We start from the raw sequence: 22,568 nt of genomic DNA on the forward strand, positions 1-22,568 counted from the left end.
ATATATATATTTGCATGTGTGTGCGTGTGTTCAAATGAGCAGTGTAGTTTATGGTTGTGTCCTTTTAAAACCTGTAACTTAGCATATTGACAAACAGAGATCAATAAACTATCTGATTGGAATAATTATTGGATTGATAATGATGGATTAAAACCTTGAAGGCTGTTCCCCCACTCCCCTTGCCTACCAATATGAATGCTGTAGTATCTGAAACTAGTAAATGAACACTCACTCTCTCACACACACACACACCCTGTTTAGTCCCTGACTAACTGGGCAACTATACCTAACAAGCAGCCAGCCAACCAACTATGGAATAATCTCTCTCTCTCTTTTTCTTTCCAGTTTTAATCAATCAACTACTGTGGTGAGAGGCTGTCACACAATACTGGCATCATCACATCACACTGTAGCCAGCAGTTATTTACACAGCTACTTAAAACAAGTAGCAAGGTGTAGACCATTTACAAAGACAGTTTTAGTCAGGGTGAAGGAGGAGGGAAGGGGCGGGGGAGAGAGAGAGAGAAAGAGAGAGAACAGTAGCCATTGTTGTCCAGGCACTAAAACACACACACACACACACACATTAAATACAATCACTCCATTAAAAGTGGTCAGCACCTCTCATTGTGAACAGCTTTATTGAAAGTCACCTCAATTCACAGTAGCTATAAAATGAAATATAAATTAACTGTTGGTCAAGCTGACCAACAGAGAAATTGCCTGCAACATAGCAGTATGCATATTACTTTATACTTTGGACCAAACACAAATGAGTGGGGAGGAAGGGATAAAGACTGGAAGGTTACAGGGACAAGGTTTTAAAAATTACCAGTGAAGTATAATAACATTTAATCCCTTGCCTGTCTGTGTGACACACAGGACACATTTCACTGGCATCCATGCATCATATATGATACACATTCCAAATCTTTTTTATCAACCACCAGAGTAACTTGGCACTTATGGAAGGAAAACCATGGGCGCTTAGGACAAACTTATGAAAATGTTTTGGACAGGCAAAGGGCTAAGCAATATCATAAATGTTATTTTTCCTGAATCCTGAATATCCAGTTCCCATAGTGATAAGTGGACATGACAAAGGTGACACAGGTCCCCCAATCTAATTACTGATAGCTTATCTTACTGAAGGAACTGAACTAGGCATTGGCAGTCCAACAGATCATTAGTTAATTCCATCACACACATCACTGCACAACTCTTTACATTAATGGAGATAGAGAGACTCAGCAGTTACAAGCAAGGAGTATTTTTCACAGACCCAAATCCTATGATAAACACTGACCAAATTTTAGTGTCTAAATTCTCCATGATCATCTTTTAGTTCCGACAACTACCACCAACCTCGCCAGTAGAACTATAAACTGAATCCAGGAATCTTTTCAATTTTACTTGTTTCAGTCATTGGACTGTGGCTATGCTGGAGTACCGCCTTGAAAGGTTTAGTTAAACAAATTGGCCTTGTACTTATTTTTAAGTTATGGGGACATAAACAAAGTAACACTGGTTGTGAAGCAGTGGTGGGGGAACACACACGTACACGCACACACCCTTGCTATCATCGCCATTTAACATCTGTGTTCCATGCTGGTATGGGTCAGATGGTTTGACAGGAGTTGGAAGGCAGAAAGCTGCACCAGGCTCCAATTGTGTTTTGGTAAGGTCTCTATAGCTGAATGCCCTTCCTAATGCAAACCACTTAACAGAGTGTACTGGGCTGCATTTTGTGTGGCACCAGCACAGGTGCTTTCTACATGATATACATATATACAATACATACAGCAGTACCTTGGGCAAATGTCATCTATAACAGTCCCAGACAGCCCCAGGCCTACCAATGCTTTGTGAGAGAATTTGGTAGATGAAAACTGAAAGGATTATCTTTCTTTATAGTCCCTTACACTAAGTGGCTTGTTGCTTTGTTTGGGACTTTTTTACAAAAAACCAAAAAGACAAGAAGGGTGTCTGACCATAGAAAAATCTACATCAACAAATTTCATCTGAACCATGCAAGAATGGGAAAATGGACAGGCATGGTTGTGTTGTTAAGAAGTTTGCTTCCCAACCACATGATTTCAGTTTCAATACCACTGTGTGGCACCTTGGGGAAGTGTCTTCAACTATAGCCCTGGTAGACTAAAGCCTTATGGTTGGATTTAGTGGACAGAAACTGAAAGAAGCCTTTATTTATGTGTGTGTGTGTGTGTGCATGTGTTTGTCCCTCACCACTGCTTGACAACTGATGCTGGTTTGTTTACATCCCCATAATTTAGCAGTTCAGCAAACAAGACTAGCAGAATAAGTACTACACTTAAAAAGTACCAGGGTTGACTAAAGACTCTTCAAGGTGGTGCCCCAGCATGGCTGCAATTTAATGACTGAAACAACTAAAAATAAAAAAAAGATTAAATGGTGATGATGATGATTATGCTGATATTACTGGTAAATATTTTATCAGTCCCAGATGGATTAAAAAATAAAAAACAAAAACAAAACTTGCTCTGGCAAGATTTGAACTTGGATTAAAATCCAGTTCTGCACACCATAAAGTGTTCTTCAGTGTGTGTTAGTATCTTAACCATAGGGACAACCACCACCAGTCATTATTGGTTAAAGAAATATTACTGTTAGGCAACAAATACAACAATCTAATGCCATGATATCAACTGAAATATTCAAAATGTCAGGAGTGAGAGAGAGTAGGTAGAGAGAGGGCAATCCTGCTCTCTGAGATAGCTTCCAATAAACCAGATCAGTAGAGCTGTCCAGGATTTAATCAACTAGAAAGGAATTTACATTTAATGAGATTTCTGCACATTGAGTGTATGTGTGTGTGTGTGTGTGTGTGTGTGTGTGTGTGTGTGTGTGGTATCCATTCATCCATTTCTCTATCTTTCTCTCAAAATGTGAGTGTGAGTATATACAGACATATTCACATACATACATATGCAATGGAGATGGAGAGAGAAAAATAAATAAATGGTTACCAAAATATAAACTGTAACATTAATGGCTTTTTTTTTCTGCATCATGATGCTAGTGATGATGATGATTGTAGGAAATAGATTTTCAGATTTGGATTTCAAATTGCAAAGTTATTGAACTATCAAAATAGATTTTTTTTTTTTGCAGACCGAAAAAAATTATTGTCATCAAGTGTGGTAGTGTATGCATGTGTGTGTGTGTGTGTGTGTATGTGTGAGTGTATGTATATGCAAATCTGTGTGCACATATGTAAGTGTGAGTGTGCAAACTGATGTTTAAAAGAAACAAGATTGATGTTGTCCGAGAATATTCAAGATGGAAATATAGAAATTCATTCCTTTTTTTCCTTCTTTCAATGAAATCTCTCCAACGTAGCAGTGATCTCAAATATAGTATAGAGATGCAGTTAGTGGAATTGGTAAAGCATATAGAGACCAATCAGCTCAAGGAGCTGGCTGTTCAAGTCCTCTCAACCCTGTTCAAGCCTCACTTTCTTTTCGATAAAAGTATGGTGTGATTTGAGAGAAGGCTGGCTGCTATTTCTAATGTATGAAATGTCCAAAATAGAGGCTACCTCATTGGTTCTTTTTGCTATTGGCATAGTATTGTTGCCTATGGAACAGATATTGAAATAACCTAGTCTTTCTAGCAATGTATAGCTACCATTGCTAATTCATTACTAGAAGCAGTAGGAACACAGTAAAATTGATGAGTGTTTCATTAGCTCTCTGTGCTGTAGGAGGAATTGCCAATAGGTAGTTAGTGTTTGGTGGAGCAAAGTGAGATCAGCCAAGTAGACTTGCACTGTATCTACATACATATCCATACTGTATGAAAACAATAAATATTTGAGAGTGTCTCTATGTGGTTACTCAAACAGCTAGAAATAGCAGCTAAATCACACACACACACACACACAGATGGGATAATATTGTCAAAGAGACACTATGTTAGAAAGTAAAACAGGTTCATCATGGCAGGTACACCTCTGACCACAGCCTGTCTGCTCAATTGTGTCTGACCTATTACATAACAATATAAATGTCTTCAGTGCTTCACAAAATAAGTCACTAGTGTCAAGAGATTCACTTGCATCACTATTATTCTATTAAGTTCAAAAATCCACAGGACAATGTGTAACATGTAGATTAAAAAGACTGGGTTTGTTATATACGAGGGGGTGCTGAAAAATTCCTGGCTTTAAGAGTATTGTGAAAGGCCTGATTGGAGGCCCAGCCTTCCAAGTTCTTTTACAGGGCTTAGAAAAACTGAAGGACCACTACAATAAGTGTGTGAATATGAGAAGGAAATGTGGTGAAAAAAATCATAATTAACCAATGCTCCTGTATTTTCCTTTACCCAAAGCTAGGAACTTTTCAGCACCCTATCATAATGATGTGGAAATACTATTGAATGAAAATAGTGGGGGGAAAAAAGGGTAAACTAAAGAAAAAACAATGGAAAAACAAATAAAATAGTGTCTTACAAAATTTCCAGGTTTGATAAATCCTTGAAAGCTCCACGTTCTATGTGAGAAATGTGATTGTGGCCCAGGTAGAGAGACTTCAATGCAGCCAGATTGGCAAAGGAGTTCACTGTAATTGAACTAAGCTGGTTGTGGCTCAGATCCCTGGAGGTAAAAACACAAAGGGGAAATCTTAGAAATTTGAAGTAGAAAAGACAAAGTACATAATTTTAAAACGATAGAAAATACAAGAAAAGAAAATGAAAAACAAAGCTAAACTGATGGGTTAGAAAAACCAGATATTGGATTGATTCAAATATTGATTTCAAATTTTGGCACAAGGCCAGAAATTTCAGGGCTGGGGAGTGGGGTTATGTCAATGACATCGGCCTCAGCAATCAACTGATACTTATTTTATTGACCCTGAAAAGATGAAAAGTCGACCATGGCAAAATTTGAACTCAGAATGTGAAGACAGTTGAAATGCTGCAAAGCACTTCTGGCCTCTCACATTTACCCTACAATACCATTCTAAAAATAACCACATCATTAAAATCTTGGAGCAATGAGATTGGGTAATTGAAAACCATGTGAATAAATTAGACAGAGTAATCTGAATACTCTATTCTACAATGCACAAAATATTTTAACAATTTTGTTTATACAATTCCTAATAATATTTGATTACAAAAAATATGATTTTTTTAAACATCAGATGGCTAGGAGTGTCCATCTGAATAAAATAGGAATCAAAGGGCTCTTTGGTAAAAAAAAATGGTTGAGAACCACTGGATTAAAGTGATCTAAAAATTTGTTAAAATATCATATAATTTACATTCCAAACATCAGTTTAATGATTCCACTATATTTTTCATTATTTTCAAAATTAACTGATACAAAGAGGGTGTATTTCAAAAGAAATATGGTAACAAAACGGTTAAGTGTTTCTTTTAACCCTTTAGCATTCAGATTACTCTGTCAAATGTAATGCTTATTTTAGTCACATTGGTTTGAATAAATATTTCATTATCTCATAGCTTCATTGATGTGATTATATTTTATTTTAGACAGACATTGTAAAGTATGATAGGTCAACATAAAACTGGTAGAATATTTGGGCCAGATATGGCCAAGTTAAATGCTAAAGGGCTAAACTAGATTCATAGAATTCATATCAAGTTCCATTTATCTAAAATAGGACAACATTTTTCAACACCCACCCTATCAAGGTTTCCTTTATTTTTCTTTTCTTTTCTCTTGTTTATTTTCATTTTCAAAACTCTACATAATTGCATTCAATTGTTTAAGGCAGACAACTAGTAAATTTGATTTGGAGCTAGCCATTAAAATGTTATATTTTAATACGTCCCTGAAGGCAAGGCGGACTATGTATGATTAGCAGTTATAGTTGAGATTTTCTAGATGTATTTGAATGGAGTGATTATCAATCTATAAAAATAATTTTCAATTTTAGATTTTCTGAATTACTTCCCAATATAACAACAGTTTGGTATCAATGTTGGAAGGGGAAAATTGCTTCACACAAACTGCTGAGGAGAAATTCCTGCTCAGCTCACCTTCCATACACCACCACCACCACCACTACGACTACTATCACTGAGACATTCATGTTCTCTAGTGGCAGGCAACATTTCTTTCCCTTCTAGTTTTTTTTTTTTTTTTTTTTTATGGCAGCTACCATAGCTCATAGCTGTCAGCAATAAAATGAAGCAATAACAACAGTCTGCTGAATAAAACAGGGTCCCACAGTTTTTATACTCTCTCTGTGTGTGTGTGAATAAATGTATGTATGAGTATACACATATACATATTTAAGTGTGTGTGTGTATTTATATAATTCACCAAAGCCTAACCCTGGCATTCTGAGCTTACCACCTGACAAGACCAGGTCCTGACCAAACTGGCAATACAAATAAATCATAACCCTGACAGCCATTCTCTCCCCCTTCCCTTCTATCTCTCTTTGTAACACACACACACTCTCACACAAATAAACAGAAAAGGCTAAGGAAACAGTCACCAGAATATATATAAAATAAAGGAAATTCAAGCTAGTGGTGGTATTTCTTCTCTCCCCTTCTTCCCCCCCTCTCTCTCTCTCTAACACAGCTTGGATTGATTGAGTGGAATCCTGATTTCTTCTTCTGGTTGCTGACATTTATTTATTGACTTATAATTTCCACAGACAAAAAGGGGAACCTCAAGACTGAACACTAAAGGCTGAAACTAATATTAAACTATTGGAAGCCTGAAAGCCAACTACTTCTCCATGCTTGATATGTGTGTATGTGAAGGACAAGGTAGAGACAATGTATTTTGACGGCAAAATTAACAAAATTTCTATGTCACAGTTGAAAGTTTAATCCTTAGCATTTAAACAGGCCATATCTGCTGCAAATATTCTTCCTGTCTTTTATTCAAACTGGCCAGATCCAGCTTCTCTTACCTATACTACAATGTCATTCTAAAAATAAACAATCACATCATTAAAATCTTAAACCTATGAGATAAAGCATAATTAATTCAAAATAACGTGAATATATAACATACGTTACATTTGACAGAGTAATCTGAATGCTGGGGTGGGGGGTTTAAACTGCTTTGTATCTATGGTTCTTACTCTTCTAGACCCTAAACCTAAGTGTCTAAAATTAATTTTTCAAAATGATTTAGAGTTTGGAAAAATATACTCTTTTAGTCTTTTACTAGCTTCAGTCATTTGATTGCAGCCATGCTAAAGCATCACTTTTAGTCAAACAAATTGACCCCAGACTGGAGCAACAGGGAATGATGAGTTTTGTTCAAGAACACAATGTGCCACCCAGTCCAGGAATCAAACCCACGATCTACTGCTCATGTGTGCGACACCCTAACCACTAGGAATATATCAACCCAAATCATATTTGGGAAGAGCCTATATATATATATATATATATATATATATATATTCCAGAATAACTGCCTTTTGCAATAATATATGAACACATAGTTGAAAGAGGGAGGGGGAGAGTAATAAAATATAGAAATGTAAAACTTACAATTTCCTGAGTAACCGACAAGATTCCCATCCATCAAGTTCCACTGATTTGATATTATTGTGTGTTAAAGATCTGTTGGAGGAAGACAAAAGAGACACATTAGATTAAGACTTAGAAAGGGGTTTGGCTAACAAGAAACTAACAAGAGATAAGATAACAGAATTATACACATGTTGCACTGAGTGTATAGTAAACATACTGTAATAAATGTCAGTATCATTTTGTGTGGGGTTGGTTTTAACATTTCTACAATTAAATTATTGCAGCCAGATTCACAGAATTTAAGTACAAATTCAGCACAATAACACACTGGATGATAAAAACGGTTCTTGCAGACTTTATCTTTGTCTAGCACACATGTAATCATCAGGGTGGAACATATCATTTGCCAAAAAACACACATGGTGAAGGGTGGGCGGAGGCTGGAACTCAGTAGTACTACCATCCAACTGGTTAGACGAGACAGTTGACATTTGCAAATATCTTTTGCATCTTCTTGTACCTTTTGTATTTTATTGCTCGACCAACCAAATCCTATCTGAGATTTGTCCGTGGATGTAAAAATGAAAGTAAGTAATGAGCAGAAGGAGGCTGGAGCAATTTTTGTCTTTTCTTGGGTCCCTAAGACTCATAAGGCTGGTTTCCTGGTTTCTATGGCATAGAGGAGATGGAAACCACAGCATTTCCCTGAATGTGGCATTGGTCTCTGGCAGGGTTCAAGGCCTACAATTTTGAAGGGAAGGTACAAGTTGATGACATTGACCCAAGCATTGACAAGTATTTTATTTCATTGACCCGGAAGGAAGGAAGGAAGGAAGGAAGGAAGAAAGGAAAGGCAAAGCTGATCATAACAAGATTTGAACTCAGAATGTAAAGAACGAGAAGAAATGTTGCAAGGGATTTTGTCCAACATGTTAATAATTCTGTCAGCTCGCTACCTTGGCTGGAACAATAACTATGTATTAGATATTTGCTCAGTGTGAGATATTTAGTTCTTTTTTTATTCTGTTCATGGAATTATCTTGTACAAATAATAGCTGCAAACACACTGATGTATGTTCATGTCCAGTTGTGGGCAGGCATGATAACCAAAGGTTGAAACATTAACGCAAATCCAGCCAGCAATAAAATTATATATGAATAAGGACCTAAATCATATAATACAGGTAGCAGTTAATATGTCCTCAGGCTCTTAACTCCCAGTAGAGTCATAAATATACCCGCATCATGACATACAGCATTTTAGATCTGGCAGAACCTCCTACCTTCTATGCGTCAGACCTCTTCCACAGAGGAAGAGGAGAAGAAAAAATCAACCACAGTACAAGACTAACACTTTATTTCTTGACTCTGAAAAGCATGAAAGGCAAAGTTGCCCTCAGCAGAATCTGAATTCAGAGTGCAGATAGCAGGAAGAATACACACAGCAAGATGTTCTATTTGATGCTTCCAACAATGTCAACTCACCACATTGCTATCTAGGCTGATACCAATAGAAAATGAGTCAAACATAACATATTCATAGTATACAATTCCTTAAATCCATGCTCACTTTTGTATTATAAGCTTACTGACATAAGATTTAGGACTATATATATATATATATATATATATATGCACTTCTTGTTTTAAGGGAAGTAGGTAATTTGGCAATTGTTATACAGAATATGTTGAATTAGAACAGGTAAGGCCACAACTTGGCAAGAAAATAATGTAAAAATATTTTTTTATTCAGGCAGTTGTTTACCTCTAAGTGATAATTTTGTTAATTAGATACTAACTGAAGTGGAAGCTTACTTAATGAAGATAATTCTTCTAACTTATTATACACATAGAAATATATGCACACACACACACGCACAAACATTTCAATCAAGTGATATTAGCACTCCCAGCCAAGTTATAAAATACACACACACACACACACACACAAAAAAAGAAGAAAAGTGTGTAATACCCTGATTCCAGTTAAACAGCAAATTCAAATAGCAGTAATTAATAAATCATTAGAACTATTGTTATTTTTGAAACAGTTAACGAAGGTTAGGGAAAGAAACGGACAAGAATAATAATAATAGTATATATAATGAATTAAATTCAGTGAGAGCAATAATAATAATAATAAACTCAAAACTAACAATTTCTAATTAGCAGTAGCATTTATGTGTGCTAAGGGCTTGCACTTGCCTGAACCCCATAGGTAAAAAAAGAAACAAAGCCGAAAAGGTGTCAATAAACAAAGCCTAGCTTTGATTTGTAAAGTTGTTAATGATATTATCCAGTACAAACCAGTTTGTTATGAGGCAGAGTTTCTTATATTCAATGTGTGAGCAGGTGGAAAATGCAAAACATGGGAACATATGGACAAGAAATTACTGGATTACAAAAACTATGTAAATGAAAGAGAAAAACGAGCAAGAAAAGAAAGATTTTTTCTCCCCTGATTGAGATATTTAAAGAGTTTAATTTGAATTATACATTTGTCTTCTCTCCCTCATTCACACACACATGCACAGACACACATACAAATACATAATATATTCATGACCACCTGGAGAAAGTGACATAAAACCATGCGTTCCTTGTGATAATTGATGCTGTGTTAAGATATATTAAATTTTATTTTCCTATGACAAAAAAATGTACAAATAATCTTTGTACATTCATTTCAGGGATTTTGTCAGCTATACTTGATCAAGTTAAGCCACTCCACTGAGGTTGCAGATAATTTACATATAGGGGATAAAGACTGAACTTGCTTTGTACTTCTTGCTCAACACTGAGGAGGTAAATAAGTAAGGTTATACAATTCTTCAGCAAGAAGTTATGTAATCCTGGCAGTTAATTTGATGAAATACATGTATGTTTTATAAAAGATAAAATACCAAATATTTTTCCTGCATTTTATTAATTATGTATTCTTTTATTCTTTTACTTATTTCAGTCAGTTAACTGAGGCCATGCTGGAGCACCACAATTTAGTTGACGAAATTGATCCCTGGACTTATTCTTTGTAAGCCTGGTACTTATTCTATTGGTCTTTTCTACTGAACTGCTAATTTACGGGGAATGTAAACACGGGACACACACACACAAATATATGCATATATATATATATATATATATATATATATATATATATATATATACGATGGGCTTCTTTCACTTTCTGTTTATCAGGTCGGCTCACAAGGCTTTGGCCAGCCTGAGACTGTAGTAGAAGACACTTGCCCAAGGTGCCATGCAGTGGGACTGAACCTGGAACCATGTGGTTGGGAAGCAAGCTTCTTACCACACTGTCATGCCTTCATACATATATAAAACTTGTGTGGCTATAAAAACCATTATGTTCTTATAGCACATCATTATCAATGGAAGTAATGTAGGATAAGAACAGCAAGAATCAAACTCTGGGACACTGACTTAGTTTACTGGGTAGCTTTATGGCATTCTATGGAACAAGGTATTTTTAAGACATGGATGGAATAAAGTTTCCATAATCAGGCGATATTTCCTGAGGCTACCTCTGTAAAATTAGATTATGACAACTGAGATTAGATCAGTGGTTTCAACCATTTTTTGCCTATGGATACCTTTGATTCCTATTTTGCTTACCTGTCCTCCCCACCATGTTAAAAAAAATCCGATTATATTTGTATGATTAAATCATCATCATCGTCGTTTAATGTCCGCTTTCGATGCTGGCATTAGGAATTGTATAAAACAAATAGTTAAAATATTTTGAGTACTGAAGAAGAATAATTAATTTATTACTCATAAACTTTAACAATAAAATCTTATATGGATCCCCATGGGTCATATAGAACGACTGGGTTAGATTTTCTATCATTATTTTCTTTTTTTCATGTAAAAAGCTGTTTTTGTATCCTAATAATGCAATTTTGATCTCTCAATAATATAGACTTTCCTGAAGATATCCTTGAAGGGATTATGAATATAATTTATATCACATTCTCTGACAAATCTGGTTGGAGTTATAACTGTATATATTAAATAATTACACTGCAAACTACACAAACACACATTTATGAGTGAGAAGGATGGAAGTGAGATATACATATATTGTATTTACTCGTGTATAATTGTACTATTTTACTCTTGATTTTGACTAAAAAAAACTGGGGTGAGACATATATGGAGCAAAGCTTAAACCATGAAAAGAAAGAGATTATGACCAATATTTAACACATAATTTGGGGTGCAAATATGGTAGAGATGTTTGAATGTCCAAACATATATTACAATATATATTACATAAAAGCATACAAACAATAAATAGAATAAAATAAATCTTACAATTGTTTTAATGTTTTTAATCCATACAACCAGCCTTTCGATATCGTTGAAATATTATTGTGATTCAATTGTCTGGAAAGACAAATAATAAATAAACATATAATATTTATAAAGAAAATAATATGTATTAAATATTGTAAAAGATATATAAGATATGTGGTCTGGTGACAAACAACAGATAAATTATTTATCAGGTTTGTTTTCTTAAGAGATTGATTTTATTGATTGACTAATTCATTCAGTCATGATTGGTGACTGAATCAAACAAGGAGCCATATTGGATGAAAAGGACAACCATTGACTGAATTTAATTTGCAAAGGATCTTTCACCAGAGGAATGCCACCAATATGGATCTTGCTCTCAGTGTATGCTCAGTTGGACTGTAGCTATGTCAGCGTTTTCTACAATACTGTTGTTGGTGTTGTAGCAACCTGCCACTTGTGATCCTCTGAGCTGCTGATAAAGATTTTGTAGGCTTCAGTTCCACCAATGATCTAGAGCTTTCCTTTGCACTGCCAATTATTACTAACCTATTCTCTGGCAACCTGCATCATCATTTAACACCCACTTTTCCATGCTTTCATGAGTCAGACAGAATTTGTTGAGGTTTTCTATGGCTGGATGTCCTTTCTGCCACCAAGTCTGACCTGTTTCCAAGTAAGGTAATATTTTCCCATGTATGATGATGATGCTCACTTATAACTACCACACTGTGCCTGGACAAGAGTACACACACACACACACACACACACAGAGGCTTCTTTTAGTTTCCATCTGCCAAGTTCAAGTTCACTCAAAAGGCTTTAGTCAGTCTGGATGTTATAGTAGAAAGCACTTGTCCAAGGTACTGTGCAGTAGAACTGAATCCAAGACCTCATGGTTGGGAAAGAAGCTTCTTAACCATACAGCCATCTATGACTGTCGTTAATTCTGGTTTATGAATTAAATGAATGAATGAATGAATGATAAACATCTTTTCATCATCGTCATTTAACGTCTGTTTTCCATGGTGGTATGGGCTGGATGGTTTCACAAGAGCTGGGAAGCCAGAGAGCTGCATCAGGTTCAATTTATTTGTTTTAGCAAAGTTTCTAGAGCTGGATGCTATTACAAACACCAACCACTTACAGAGTGTACTGGGTGCTTTTCATGTGGAACCAGTACAGGTGCTTTATATGTGGCCCCAACACAGGAGCCTTTATGTGACATCAGCATGTGTGATTTTTACAGTATACTTTCTTAGGAAAGCCAGCTACCAATTTCCTAATTTTATAAATGGAGGTAATGTAGAAGTGTTGTCCTACCTTAAAACATTAATAAAATACCTTCAGCAGCTTTGAAGTCACAACATATGAGTTTGCAACCAAGTTTTTTCTTTCTAATTTTAGCATACAGACAATTTGGTAATAACTCAGAGTGTGTGTGTGTGTGTGTGTGTGTATTTATATAGGATGTGTGATTAATGCAAAAAGAAGATTTATATACTTACAGATTTTGGATTTTTCCTAATCCAAAAAATGAACCATCTTTTAGTTTAGAGATGAAGTTTCTTTTTAATTTGAGGATCTGTAAGTTATCCAATCCACGAAATGATAAACTTTCAATAACAGTGAACTTATTCCGTGACATCTCTCTGTAATTTATGTAAAAAGGGAGATTAATAAACACAAATCAATGAGAATTCTCAGTAAGGTTATTGAAATCTTTAATTCCTTTAATACTAACTCCACCTAACCACTGTTCATACAGAAAATTTCAAATTTAAATTAAAATTTTATTCCCAGCATAATATACCAATATTTATTCCTTTATTGCCCACAGGGGGCTAAACAGAGGAGACAAACAAAGATAGACAAAAGGATTAAGTTGATTACATCGACCCCAGTGCACAATATTAATCAGTCGATGAAAGGGATTTCTGTATGGCTGTTTGATCTGCTACAAATAGCAGACAAATCTCCTCAAATCACACCCAGCTGTCTTAAAAAAAAGGAGGGATATATTGGATACTATGCTCAAAGGAAAAAGACAGGATGGTCCATATTTGGAATGTCATTGATCAGGGTAGATATGGAACTAAACAGCAATAACAGTTGACTTAGAACTAGGATAAAAAATGCATCTCTATGCTGTCAATCTGCTAGAAACAGTAGTCAACTCTCCTTCAGGTCTCACCTTGCTACCTTAAAAAAATGAATCACAAGTTAATGTAACCAAAGAACAACCAATTCTGAATAAAAGCTGGTATGGTCATGGCTAAAATACCATTGATGTTAGCTAAACTAGGGCTAAAAACTACAACTCAGAGATAGGTGAATGTTAACTTTTAAGAGTTAAGTGTCCTTGCCATGAACACAATGCAGTAGAATCAATAAGATACAAACTGCTAAAGTCTCTCCGAACCACATCGTTTTGCAATTTGGTCATCTGTGTTTATAAGTACGGGTAACAGATTGAGGGCTATTCAGGGAAATTTACTCACAAAATACTAGCACTCAGTCCAGAGAGGCGTTTTGTCTTATTTTGTTTAACACTACAAAACCTGGAACTTGGGCATTGGTCCAATGGATGTCGGGTCAATGAATTGTCAAAGAATTAACATTGTGGGCAGTTGGAGACTTGATAACCTTCTAACTCAAATGCAAATACTTACAGTAATATGGAAAAAAAAAAATACCAAAGCTGACTACACTGTTATTAAGATCAAATAAAAAGATAGTGTTCACTATCAGAATGTACAATATTTTAACCGTGACTGAAGTTAAAAGACAATGATATTAATATCTACTTACAAACACTTCAACTTGGTGAGTTTTTCAAACAAAAACTCTGGCAAATGGTCCAACTTATTTTTGTTCATCTTCAGCAATTCCAAGGAAGTTAAATTATCAAAACTGTATTTTTCTACTCTTCGGACTCTGTTGTTATTCAGATAGCTGAAGAAAAAATTATAATTATTATTATTGAATTAACCATTAAAATTTTCAAAGTACTATAAGCAACTATTTGAAATGGGATAGAAACTTTGCTTCTAGATATAGCTGTGTGTTACATTACACTACCTAGAGTCTCAAACACACCTACCAAGTGAAATTAGTTACATCATTATCATTTAATCTTTTATCTTTCACTAGTTGCAGTCATTAGACTGTGACCATGCCAGGGCATCACCCTGAAGAATTTTAATCGAATCAACCCCAGTACATTTTTTTTTTTTTTTTTGAAGTCTGGTACATAGTCTATTGTGGCCTTCCTAGTACAAACCCTCCCATGTTTCTCAGCAAGGTGATATTTTTCCCCACAGGAAATATCACCTTGCTTTTCATGGAAGACTAGAAATGAAGAATATTGCTTGTACGATGGCAACGCTCATTTACATCCATCACATGGTGTCAAGACAAAGGCACACACACAAACATGATAGGCTTCTTTTACTTTCTGTTTACCAAATCCACTCACAAGGCTCTATTATACAGGGTGGCCACAAAGTCTGGGTGCATGGGGATTAACACATCCTTTAAGAAATTATTATTTCTTATATTTAATTGTTTATTTTATGATTTTATTTACTCCATGTACCCAGACCTTGTGGACACCCTGTAGAAGACACTTGCTCAAGGTGCTGCATAGTGGGAGCGAACCTGAAACCATGTGGTTGGGAAGTAATCCACACAGCTACATGTGTACCAACATAAAATATTATTAGATATTATAAGCAACAATTTAGACTGGGATATGAACCTTGTTTCTTTCTACAGAGAGCCTAGAGTGGCTGATAACCCTTCTATATCAAATTAGCTACATATATATAAAAAGAGAAATACATAAATTTATGTAATTCTCTTTCTATCAAACAATACAGTTTCCTTATAGAATGTAACAACGATATTTACATTGACATTCTGTCAAACAAGTTAAAACTATGGACATTCCATTGCAATGATGGAACGGTCAGATTGTTTGACCTTATTTTGGCTCAAAATTAGTTTTGAGCTTAATTGCAAGGATGAAGTAAAATAAACTTTAAGAGAGGTCAGAAACAAGAGGAGAAAAGAATCAATTAGAGCTGTCAGTAACATTAAATAGACATTAGATTTGAAGCTGAAGTCTAAATAAAGGTCAGGAGATGAGTTAAGGTTGGGCAGAAATGTACACAACAGCAAACAACCTAGCAACTTTACTATACACACATATAATATATTTCATGTAGACTTTAGAATCAGTTCTTTTAAAAGAGATTACCAAGACCAAAACCCAAAACTGTTGACATTTCATACTCATATCAAGTAGTCAACCTCCTCCTTCTCCTCATCATCATTGTTGTCATTTTATGCCTATTATTTTCCATGCTGTCATGAGTTGGACAGGTTGTCATGTTCCAAACTAGATCTTTATTTGGAGGCAGTGCTGTTTTAAAGTATAGAAACACTGGGCAGTTGCCTGGGGAGGCCTTGTGGGTCTAGGGGACCCAATTCTGATCTATGTATGTTGTGATTTGCTGTCCATAAATAAATACTATAGGGCCCAGTGCACTGATTTGCTTAGAGCCCTTATGGGTTTAGGGAGCTCAATTTTGAACTATGCTGACATATAAGAAAGCTTATGAATGTAAATTCTTAGAAAAATATCAATTTTCTTTAAAAAAAAAAATCAATATTGTTATCTTAAAACTAACAAAAATATAATGGCTGCTGTTAATGGATGATGTAGTAGTAGTAGTAGTATAGGAACATGCACTGTAACAGTGCATTGCTGCATCCACCATTTCTTGGTGATTCCCTGCTACTCTTGGTGGATGATACCACTGCACCAGTCAGGGTACAACTTTCTAACTCACGGGTTGGTTTGGGTAGTCTTTGCTGGTGGGAGTTTTACAAGATCGGAGTGGAAATTCTACCTCAATCTCTTTTAATTGTCTTTTACAACATGTCTATTCTTTGGACATGCTAGTCACCACATAGTACTTGAGCAATGTGAAATGAAGTGTTTTGCTCAAGAACAGAGCAAACCACCTGATCTGGGAATTGAGCCCACAATCTGACAATCACTAATGCAACACTCTAGCCACTAGGCCATGCACCGTTACCAGTGATCAGCTGAACTAAAAATAACTTTTCCTTCACTGCCCCTATTTTAGAGCTCAGGAGTTAAAAAAAAAATACACAAAATTTCAGGAACCTTCCTTGATACAGCCATTCTTGCAACTAGGAAGCCCAGTATTAACATGTTGAATATATATTTACTGCTTATTGACAGATTTAAATATATTTAAAGCTATCAGACTAAACAGCCATTTATAAATCTGCTATATCAGGTTTTCCTCCCACTAAAGCCTATTTCTCAAGAGGCTTCACCAACATATTGGTTCAGGACTACAAGTCGAAGTAAAAGTTCCTCATTCTGAAATGCATAACCTTACCCCCACCTCTCTCTCTGCTCACTCCCACCATCTACATCCATCTATCACAAAGTAAATACAGAACTTATACAGAAGGAGGCAGTCAGTCAGTAACAATTACTTTGTTATTTCAAAATGAAGCTGTCTGGCATGGAAATTTAAAAAAAAAAAAAATCAAAAAAAAATCACCAACAAATGTACTTAGGTGGGAATTAAACAAAATAAACTGGATATATTCAAGTAAAAATAGGATATCAAAATAAAAATTATAAAAATTAAAATAATAATCATAATCCATTCTACAATAGGCAAAAATCCTGAAATTTGGGGGAGGGGGCTAGTTGATTACATCAACCCCAGTGCGTAACTGGTACTTATTTCATTGACCCTGAAAAGATGAAAGGCAAAGTTGACCTCAGCAGAATTTGAACTCAGAACATAGCAATGGGCGAAATACCACTAAGCATTTCATCCAGCATGCTAACGAATAATAATAATAATAATAACCTAATCACCAAGCAGAAGGAGTTAGACAACTGAATCAACTCCAATACTTGAACAGGTATTTCATTTTATTGAAACCCCAAGTTGATCGCAACAGGGTTTGAACTCAGAATGTCAAGAGCCAGAACAAATACAGCAAGGCATTTGGTCCTGAAGGAGTGGGGAGTTATCGTTGAGGGATCAGAGAAAGGAAAAAGGGATAACAAAACTTGAACAAAAAAAAAAAAGACCCATGGAAAACAAGAAATAAATAAATAAATAACATGAAGTAGCTGCCAATATTGTAAAGCAGGTGTTCTGCAGTAAACAGTTCCTGGAGTTAGTTAGACTGCCAAAAAACTTGAAACAATACAAAAAAAAAAAAAAGAAAAAAAAACGAAAAAGAACCAACAAAAGAAATGGAAGTAAAATGAGAGTGGTGGGGTGGGCGGAATGAGTGGGCGAGTGGGAGGTTGGGTGAAAAACTTTGGTTTTTTTAAACAAGGTGACAAACAGGAGGCAGCTGGTTAGAGAGATGCAAGAAGACATACCTAGTATGTTTCAATTAAAAGGAAACCAATCAGGTTTGAAATTAGTATTAACTTCCTTCTACGTCTACCCCTGCCCCACTACCCACCAAAAACTTCTGGATGCACCACCACCACTGCTACCATCGCCTGCACCAATTTACTTTTCCCTTAATATCTTTATCTTCTTTCCATTTGATCACTGGACAAGGCAATCATTACTACCACCACCACCACTACTCCTCCACATGGGCTATCAACAACTTAACACTAAGCCAATTTGTCTTTGCAGCTACCAACCTGACAACCTGTCCCCCAGCCTCAAACCCCCACTCTCCATGGCTCTGGATCTCAATTTCCTTCCCCCTCTCAACACTAAATTGTTACACAAAATCTATGTAGTAGTAGTAGTAGTAGTAGTAGCAGTAGCAAAGGTACTTTATCTATCTACCCACCCACCCATCTATCCATCCATCTGTCTGTCTGTCTTTATTTATAGATATTTATCTCCCAATCTATCTATCTATCTATCTTTCAAGCTAAACATTATCTATCTATCTATTTATCTAGATCTCTCTGATTATCTTATCTCTATCTAACACAGACCAACAGAAAAAGAATAGCTAAGTAACAGCAGTGACAGTAACAACTAGAATGGAGAGAGAGAAAGAAAGAGAGAGAGAGGAGAGAGAGAGAAAGAAAGAGAGAGAGAGGAGAGAGAGAGAAAGAAAGAGAGAGAGAGAAAGAAAGAGAGAGAGAGAGAGAAAGAAAGAGAGAGAGAGAAAGAGAGAGAGAGAGAGAGAGAGAGAGAGAAATAAAAAGAGAGAGAGACAGAGCTATCCACAGTATGACCTGCCAACATCTTCCACTTGAGTGTTGCCTCTAAGTGATGAATGACACTATTATTAGAGAAAACAGGCAATGTGATGGACATATTCACACTTTGACAAAATGCCTGCCAAGCCAACATAGTAGACAGATGTTTTCCAATTTAATGGAGGACTAGCAAAAAACAAAAAAAAATGAACACAAATAATGGCAGAAATTAAAGAAAAAAAATATCTACACTATTTCAAATATCCAGTCAGATAAACATAGGGCATATGTGTATATAACTTGGTGTGTGTGCATGTGTGTAGACATGCATTGCACATATGTGTACACACACACACAATCATTGTTTTAACATCCACTTTTCCATGCTTGCAAGGGTTAAATGAAATTTGATGAGACAGGTTTTCTACAGCCTGATGCTCTTCCAGTCATCAACCCTTGCCTGTTCCCAAGCAAGGTAATATTTTGATATGGCCATACAAGTTTTCATGGAAGATTAGAAACAAAGGACAAATGCTTGGGTGACAGTGGTGCTTATTTACAACTATTGCATGATACCAAGTCAAGGACACACACACACACACACACACAAGATGGGCTTCTTTCAGTTTCCATCAAACCAAACTACTTACAAGGATTTGGTCATCTTGGGGCTAAGTAGAAAACACATGCCCAATGAACCAATGGGTGGGACTGAACCTGAAACTGCACATATACATGCACACACAAAAACACACACATGTATGCAGAGTTTCACAAAGGAGGTGACAGGAGGCTATGACAAATGGAATGCCATTATGTTGAAATAGATTTGTCTAACCTATCCGTGCCAGTATGGAAAAGTAATCATTAAAAAAAATATGATGTCAAGGTATACATTTGGATATGCTAACAGGAACAAAAGTACTCAATACATGTGTGGGAGTATATTTCTTGTCAAAGTTGATGATAGACATTGTTCCCTTCCAATTTCTTGCTACAACATAGGTGCCAATGGCTTTGACTTGGAACCCACAAGGAAGACAACAGAGAGGACACACTAAAAGTAGCCAGAATCAGAATACTGAAGCAGAGCTATAAAAGCAGGGATTCAACTGAAGAGACAAAGAGGAAGGCAGTAGAGAAGTTGTTGATGGCCCATACTCTGGAGGGAGTGAAGGGCTTAAGAAGAAAATATGTATTTGGTCAGAGATTCTCAAAGTGGTCCATATAGACACCGATTTGTGTGTGTGTGTGTGTGTGTGTGTGAATAAAAGCTTAGTGGGGTTAATTTAAAAGTTTGCATTTTTAAATCCCTTCATGCAAGAAAAAATTACTGAAATGAGATTCAGTCTTCAAGTCCATGCTCACATATAAAGGGACTAAAAAACTGGCATTCTGTCAGTTGTGATGACAAAGGTTCCAGTTGATCTGATCAATAGAACAGCCTGCTAATGAAATGCAATTAACATGCTAATGGCTGAGCACTTCACAGGTACATATACCCTTGATTTAGTTCTCAGGGAGATTCAGCGTGACACAGAATGTGACAAGGCCGGCTTTTTGAAAAACAGGTAACAACTCATTTTTGCCAGTTGAATAGACTGGAGCAACATGAAATAAAGTGTCTTGCTCAAGGACACAACACGCTACCAACAATTGAACTCACAACCTTACCACCATGAACTGAAAAGTGTAACCACTAAGCCACATGCCTTCACATTTAAAGTGATTAGATATGACTGGCTGATCAAAAACAGAATAAAAAAAATAAAAAAATTGCAAAATATCCCAAGTTTTATGCAACAGTTGTGCTCACTTTACTGGCTTTTCCAACTTCATATATGGTGTAATCTGGGTGTAACCATGTGCATTATTTACTAAGCAAACAGAGAAGTGCTTTAAAAGTAGAGCAGGATGATTTGTGGTTCAAACTCACAAGCTTGCAACCCAATATTCATGATCTTCTCCACAGACCACTTAACCCATCCTTCCTGCTGAAAAATAATCCATGCATTAAAAGGTACATTTTTTATTTATATTTGACTGATTCTTTTCTCCTGTCAATTGTATTAAACAATGGTTAATTACATGTTTAATTTGTCTGATATTTGATTAATTTGTTTTGGGGTTGAAGTGAAATAACTTTTTTTTTTTTACAAAATGTAAAATGTTCAAGAGGCCCTGTATTAAACCTTTAGCATTCAGGTTACTCTGCCAAATGTAATGCTTATTCACATTGTTTTGAATAAAACAACGCATTATCTCACAGCTTAAATATTCTGATGATGTGACTGTTTATGTTCAGAGTGATATTGTATGATTAAATGTGTGAGGCAGGATCTGGTCATTTTGAACATAAAACAGGTAGAATATTTGGACTGTATATGGCCAGTTTAAATGCTACAGGGTTAAGCAAACAACCAGGGTTAATATAATCAAGTAAAATGAAATCCTTCAAAGTAATTTCTGGCATACCCACAGTTTATGACTGAAATCATTAACAAGAAATAGATGATGATATATACACATACAGCAGCATGTTTTAGTGAAGACATTCATCATCATCATTATTGTTTAACATCCACCTTCCATGTTGGCATGGGTTCGATGGCTTGACAGGGGTCAGCCAGGTAGGAGACTACACCAAATTACTGTGTCTGTTTTGGCATGGTTTTTAGGGTAGGACACCCTTCCTAACACCAACCGCCTCATAAAGCGGACCGGGTGATTTTTATGTGGCACCAGCACAGGCGAGGTCAGTTTTGGCATGGCTTTTACAGCTGGATGCTCTTCCAAATGCCAACCACTTCACAGTGTAGACTTGATGCTTTTTATGTGGCACTAGCACACATTCTTACACACATATTTCAGTGAAGACATTCTTTAACCCTTCAGCATCTAAACTGGCCACATCTGGCCATAGTAATTGACCTGTTTTATCTTTAAACTGGCCAGGTCTGGCCTCTCACACTTACCCAAGAATATTATTCTAAAAATAAACAATCACATCACTGAAATCTCAAAGCTACAAAGGTAATGCATGACTAACTTTTATCAATGTGAATAAATAAACATTACATTTAACAGAGAAATCTGAATGCTAAAGGGTTAAAAAGTCTGAAGGTTTATTATTTAAAAAAAAGGCATAATTTTGGACATGCAGAATTTATAGTTTTGAGTAGAATGGTTACTCTGACACCATAGAGTATGGTGTATGTGTGGGGTGAATATAACTAGAGTATCGCTCAATTCTGCTTGGGGAGTATTAAAAGAAGAGAACAAAAAGTGAAGAGTGAAATTGGTTTTGAAACATCATGTTTGTACAAGAATGGAAAGAAATCCCAACAGAAATTGTTAACTGGTTTACAGTGAAAACAGATGGATAAGTGTTAGCTTGGTTCAAGCCAAAACAGGCAAGAAAATATTAATATAACAACTTTCCCAGGAGTAGTTTCTTCAAGGTTACAAAAAAAAAAAAAAAAAAAAAAAAAAAAAA

At 35.8% G+C, this 22,568-nt stretch overlaps 1 protein-coding gene across 1 annotated transcript in view; it reads right to left on the minus strand.

Annotated features, from left to right (window-relative positions):
- The window catches only part of LOC106876991 (leucine-rich repeats and immunoglobulin-like domains protein 2), a 155,069-nt gene that overhangs the window by 30,552 nt on the left and 101,949 nt on the right, over window positions 1-22,568 (minus strand). Inside the window, exons 6-10 of the mRNA XM_052971872.1 lie at window positions 14,641-14,784; window positions 13,338-13,481; window positions 11,848-11,919; window positions 7,531-7,602; window positions 4,493-4,636 (exon numbers count right to left, since the gene is read on the minus strand). Coding sequence (XP_052827832.1) covers window positions 4,493-4,636; window positions 7,531-7,602; window positions 11,848-11,919; window positions 13,338-13,481; window positions 14,641-14,784 — 576 coding nt within the window. The remainder of the gene's footprint in view (window positions 1-4,492; window positions 4,637-7,530; window positions 7,603-11,847; window positions 11,920-13,337; window positions 13,482-14,640; window positions 14,785-22,568) is intronic.

The sequence above is a fragment of the Octopus bimaculoides genome, chromosome 11 (genome assembly GCF_001194135.2).
Source record: "Octopus bimaculoides isolate UCB-OBI-ISO-001 chromosome 11, ASM119413v2, whole genome shotgun sequence".
Lineage (NCBI taxonomy): Eukaryota > Metazoa > Mollusca > Cephalopoda > Octopoda > Octopodidae > Octopus > Octopus bimaculoides.